General features: G+C 46.7%; 1 protein-coding gene across 1 annotated transcript in view; it reads right to left on the reverse strand.

The window, feature by feature from the left end:
• Positions 1 to 4,479, reverse strand: part of NOX4 (NADPH oxidase 4) — a 106,914-nt gene extending 102,435 nt beyond the window's left edge. Inside the window, exons 1-2 of the mRNA XM_040584329.1 lie at positions 4,399 to 4,479; positions 3,609 to 3,704 (exon numbers count right to left, since the gene is read on the reverse strand). Of these exons, the coding sequence (XP_040440263.1) occupies positions 3,609 to 3,704; positions 4,399 to 4,455 (153 nt within the window). The 5' untranslated portion in view covers positions 4,456 to 4,479. The remainder of the gene's footprint in view (positions 1 to 3,608; positions 3,705 to 4,398) is intronic.
• Between the last annotated feature and the right edge of the window lie 1,521 nt (positions 4,480 to 6,000).

Here is a 6,000-nt window from a genome sequence, read left to right on the forward strand (position 1 = left end):
TTTTAAAAGCAAGATTTGAGTTCTATAATAAGGCTGGTACTGAATTTCGGACTGAATTTCTCAGTAAGACACAAGCAAGTTTGTTGAAAAAAATACACCCAAGCTAATCTGAAGGGAGAAATCTTGAAGTCTACAAAGAAATTAATCACCTGTACAATTTCTCTGACCGAGCAGACACAAATCCTCCAACAATGAATATTTTGGAGTCACATCACCTGATTTATGAATCTTCCTTTCTGTTAATTCATGCCTACTACATCTTGTAGTATCTGTCATGAACATAAAGATGAGAAGATTCCTTTTATAAGAAATACATGCCTGTTCAGTGTTTCCAAGGCTTATCTTCTTCTTGCAATGCAATGCCACAATTTAACATTCATTAAATGTTATTTTGAGACTTGATGATCTTAAAGGTCTTTTCCAACTTAAATGATTCTATGATTCTGAATTATGAAAAACTAAGATTTTTTTATCTGAATTATGTCGCTGAACCAGTGGCAATGAATGCATTCATGCAGTAAGAGTATGATTGTAGTGTTACAAGCAATTAAGTATCTAAACGGATGGTTCATCAAAGCAAAAGTACTGGGAAGTGGTTTACATCCACTAGGTTCTGGTTGACCTTACAACACAAGAATCGTATAATCACAGAATTATTCTGGTTGGAATGGACCTTGGGATGTCTCTGTTCCAACCTCCTGCTCTAAACAGGTTCAACACCAAACTCAGACTAAGTTTGCTCAGGGTTTTGCTCAATTACTTTTTGAAAATCTCCAGGAATGGAGATTCCACAGTGAAGAGTTTGTAGTCTCATCAACAAGACTCAAACTGAGCAAAGCAGTGACATTTGACACAACATAAATTTACCCACTACATTTTATAGCATAGAATAGGCTAATTAACCTCCTCCTAGCACATCAGTACCTTTGACTTGTTTATTCTCTTTGTACTTCCAGGACACCACCATGGTCTTAGTGTCTTTTTACAGTTACAGCATTAAGGATCAGAAAGATTGTCATTGAAAGACTGAGCGGCAGTTGGGAACCTAAATAATTTTAAAATCCTGTGCTTAGTATCCATTGCAGTGGATGCAATTGGAAAAGCATAGAATTGAGCCTCCTTCTTCTCTAGAAGGCTGGAGGAAGGTGAACCACCTCAGTGACCACTGAATGAGAGACTAACCTCATTCTTTCTCCTTCTTCACATCAGAAAGAAAATACATGGCATGAGAACACGGCAATATTGAATATATGCAGGCTATTCAGCCCAAGATCTTATTTCATATCACAATCTGATTTCACACAGCAATTCTTCTTGTTCTCCATCCTGTTACTCAGTAAACAATAAAATTACCTGTGGTAAATCTTTCAGTGCTGCAAGTACAGTTCTTAAGAGAATTTTCGGCTATCATAGCATACAAAGAGAGAAAAAAGAACTCCTTAGCAGACCTCACTAATAAGAAGAGAATGTTTTTTAATTGGAAAAATGCCATTCCTTCTTGCCATTTTTTGTTAACTTGCTGGAAAAAGGAATCAATTACCATGCAAGCACCTGTAAAATTGTTAAGACTAAAAAAAATAATCAACTGTTGAATTATAAATGAAGAATTCTAATCTAAATCTCAAAATCTTCAAACATCAAGAAATGGCACACAGAGATTCTGCAAGCCACTCACCCACAAACAGAACAGCAAGGAGACTGGCTGCGCCGATGGGCCATGGACCAGTGGCTACACAAACCAGTACAGAAGAGGAGCAAAAATCCCCATGGAAGGTAACAGCAGCTCTAGCATGAATATGCTTACTTTGTTTCCTGAGGAAACTAAAATTGGGTTCAGCTTTCCCAACCCCTGCAAAATAATCTGTACATGTGTATAAATATACACATATACAAATATACTATAGAGAAGGGAGAAAGCTAACTTGGGGGTATAGGGATGATATTTAGGCAAACTGTAAAAAGTGAATTGCAAGAATGTTTTACAGTCTTTAATATTTTCAAACTTTTGAAATTAGTTTCAGAACTTTGACCAAAAGTATCCTTAAGACTTAGCTCTTCACTTGCCACCTCATTGTAGAAAGTCTTTATAAACTTCTTTGGTATTTCACAGTTGCAGACACAGCTAGGCAAACTCAAACACATGGCTTTCTGGTCCTCATCTCCTGATCAGCACAAGGAATTTGTTGCTTGAATAATCTCACAGGTCCTAGACACACATTGTATTATTTTGTATGTGACTTTCATTTTGAAGTGTAAGAACACCCCAGACAATGAGCTGGCAGAAGGCAGATGAGTCTTCTGAATTGAGAGGAATTTTGCTGATTGATACCAGCTGACAATCTGGCCAAACATGTTGACCAAGAACATTTGCTTTATGAACAACCCACTTGCTCTGTCAGGAACAAACAGTTTTCAAATGGATGCACTGGGCTACAAAGCCATTAGAGATTATGGTATAATTAAAAATGTTTTCATGCTTTTTCCTGCCATCATCGTGAACAATTTAAGTATTTTCATTCCCTTCTTTTTGCACTACCTTTGCTAAGATTCATTTCTTGAACACATCTGAGTCAGCCATAAAAAGAAAAGAAAAAAACCCACCTGTATCAGGTCAAGTTACTTTCAACCAAGTTCACAAAAGTTTATGGAACTGGCTGGCTATGTCAATGATATCAGTCATATAAAAGAATTTATCCTGGATCTACCAAAGATAAAACTCAGAGGCTCTACAACAGGTTAGGGTGTGCATCATCTGTGCTTTAACCCCATGTCAACTTCCCATTGGAATCCATTCCTGAGTAAGACACAGTGTTACAAAGCATCATGTTATTCACCTACTTTTTCCTGGGTTCTCAAATTCTGAGCAACCCTAAAGCATCCTCCAGAAAGCCATTAAGCCTTAATCTATGCCTTTGCACAGAAATCATTTCAAACAACTGCAATGGCATAGCTCTGGGCAACTTCACAAGACAGACCAGTATCTCACTTCCCCAAATTATCTTTCTGGGTCCTTCTGGTAGTGGTGGATGCTACCCTTGCTAAATCAAAACAGCCAAATCTTCATCAAACCATTCATATTGCAAAAATTTTATTATTAGAAAACAAAACTGAAACTACATAGATTACAATGATTTACACAGAATGGAGGATCTGTGAGGGTGCCAAAGATTGAAAAGAACTAAGAATTATCAAAGGAATTCCTTCAGCAAATACGTATCACAAAAACGAGGTTAGAAAGAATTTGCCACCACAAGCCCATAAGCTTGGCTAACATTTTTATGACAAAAGTTGAGCTCCAGTCATCTGTTGAGCATGTTTCTGTTCCTGTGAGCCTGCCTGCAGCTGGGAACACCGGGAGGAGGAGAGCAGAGGAGGGGGAAGGATAGCTGTCCCACACTTGACTGGCTCTTTTTTCTTCTCAACACTGTTCACTTTCTACTCCTAAACAACTGTCAGCGCTATCCCAGTAATTTCCGACTTGATCCTTCCCCACTTTGCAGAGTTAACAGGCAGTTTGTGTCATCCCTGATTAGCAAATGCGTTCTGCCCCCCTCCCATCTCCCAGCATCCCAGTTTCCAGGGCAAAAAGTACTGTCTGGGTCACTCACCCCTAACATCTGATGCAGATAATAATACTGCAGCCCTTGATTATAGAGCAGAAAGGTTTTCCAGAAGAGCCATACATTGAGGAAGAGCCAGAAAACCTAAAATGAAACAGAAACAAGAGACTGTAAGTGAAAGTTACATGTGCAAACTTTTCAGTGGTAATTTCTTTCATTCATAAAACCCACATGCCTGCAGTTTCATAAACATGTAAATGGAACGGGGAAACAAACTCGAAGCGTGGAACGTTTTGATATATTAAAAGCAACAGCCTCTATGGCAGAGATTTTCACTTTCACTGAACTTCACAAAACTTTACCTTTGTGACCCAAGAGGGCTGAGAGCTGGGCAACCCTCTGCATGGGAAACGCTACCCCAAATCTGCAGTTAGGTACCGCGGTTAAGGACTCAAAGAATGAAAACCAGCAACAAAGAGACAAAGACAAAGGCAGGAAGAACTTGACCTCCGAGAAGCCGCATCTTCTCCCCCAAACTTTCCCGCAGAGGCTCCAACAAAGAGCGGGGGCCGGCAGAGCGCGTGCCGAGCCGCAGCAGGACACGGCCGCCTGCCCCGTCCCCGGGCCACGGCACGGGCGGGTACCGGGGCCAGCCGCACCGCGGGGAGCGCATCCCAGCCACCGCGGCCGCGCATCCCTGCCCGCGCCCCCCCGCCCCCCGGGGCTCCCCGGTGCCCCCGCCGGGCCAGCACCCCCGCGCCCCCCTCCCCAGCCTTCCCCGCAGGTCAGCCCCGCCGCCGGGACCCCCCCCTTTCCCCGCGGGGGACAGCCCCCTCACCAGAAAGAGGTGTTTGCTCCCCTCGTTGGCCAGCCAGCTCCTCCAGGACAGAGCCATGGTGCCGGACGCCTGCGGGGCAGGACCCGGGGGGGTAGGGGGGCGGCCGAGCCCTCCTTTTCAGCTGGGCTGAGCCGGTCCTCCCCTCTCCCCACCCCTCACCCCCCGCCCTGTCTTCCGGCCGCCGGGGCGTTGCGCTCCGGCCCCGCCGCGCCGCGCTCTGGCCCCCCCCCGGCCCCGCCGCGGCCACCGGGCGCTGCCCCTTTGTCTGCCGCCGGCCGCGCTTTGTGCGCGGCGCTGCCCCGGGGGCTCGGCTGGAGCCACCCCCGTGAGGGGCTCGGGATCGCCGGGGCCTCCGACGCCGAGCGGTGCGGCCGGCTGCGCATCCCCCCCCCCCCCCCCCCCCCCCCGCCCCGCCCCCGTCTTGCAAAGCGCGTTTGCCCACGGAGGGTCCCGTCCGTGGGGTTGCCCCGTGCCCCCCGCCCCGGCTGCAATGCGAGCAGGAGGAGTGGGGGAGCCGCCGTGCGCGCAACTGTGCTGCGATCCGGGGGCAAACAAAGAGGCTGTCCGAGGAACTACCGTCGGGGCTGTACGTGAGGTCCTCGAAAGCTGGGAAGGGCCAGGCGGGCATGTTCCGAGGTTGCTCCAGCCCCGTCAGGTGTCCCTGCGGGCAGGCGCCGGTGCCCGTGTGCGGGCACGGCGGGTGCTACCGTACCGCAGGCCCAGGGAGGGATGCTGTGGGCACCTCTGCATCCACCATGTCCCCACTCCCGATTGCTATGCTTTGCAACCAGGCTGCTTTTTGTGGCGGGCTTCGTGTTGGGTCTTTGGGTGAGTTTTTTTTGGAGGGGAAGTTGCCCCGGGTGCTGACTTTCATATTAAGGAATGGCTTTAACAACCCCCTTGTTGCTAGCAGCTTTTACATACAACACCCTCGTGAGTCACCAGGGGAGCTTCCACTCCAACCCAGGCATCGTGGTACACAGGGCTGATCCTGGAGATAGCAGCAGCAATGATAACTGGCAGCAGAGCAAGGCTGTTTTTCCAGGAGTTGCCAAGTCCAAGGAGCAGTGCCGAGCAGTCTCATCCAATGCAGCTTGAGCTGGCTGTCTTTCTCTTACAACTTGAAAGTTGGCGTTTTTCTTGTTCCTCATGAGCCACGTACCAAGGGTCTGGAGAAAACTGGGATGAAGCGACGTACCATCTTTCTGCAGTTAAAGATGGAGGGAGTATCTGACCCATATGTGGCCCTACACATAAAGAGTAGAAGTAGGGCATGGCTCCTGTGAAACTTGGTTGGGGTTATTGTGGCTGCAGTGAGAGCCCTGTCTGAGAAAGTGGCAGGATTTCTGCAGTTGTATGACATGCCAGGTGAAGTTTTGGACCAGCAGGACAGAGGATTACAGCTATTTCATATCATCAAATGACATTAAAAGGAGAATAGTGAAAGGGAACATACATAGTTCAAATTTAGGACTCACCAGAACCATAGTTTCATGCCAAAGCAGCTCTAACAGCAGCAGAAATAGTACATTTTATTTATCTTGTTTGCTATTTCCATTCACTTGCTCGTTTCTGTTGGATTGTAAAGAGAAATGGAAACTG

This window comes from Falco naumanni, chromosome 2 (genome assembly GCF_017639655.2).
Source record: "Falco naumanni isolate bFalNau1 chromosome 2, bFalNau1.pat, whole genome shotgun sequence".
Lineage (NCBI taxonomy): Eukaryota > Metazoa > Chordata > Aves > Falconiformes > Falconidae > Falco > Falco naumanni.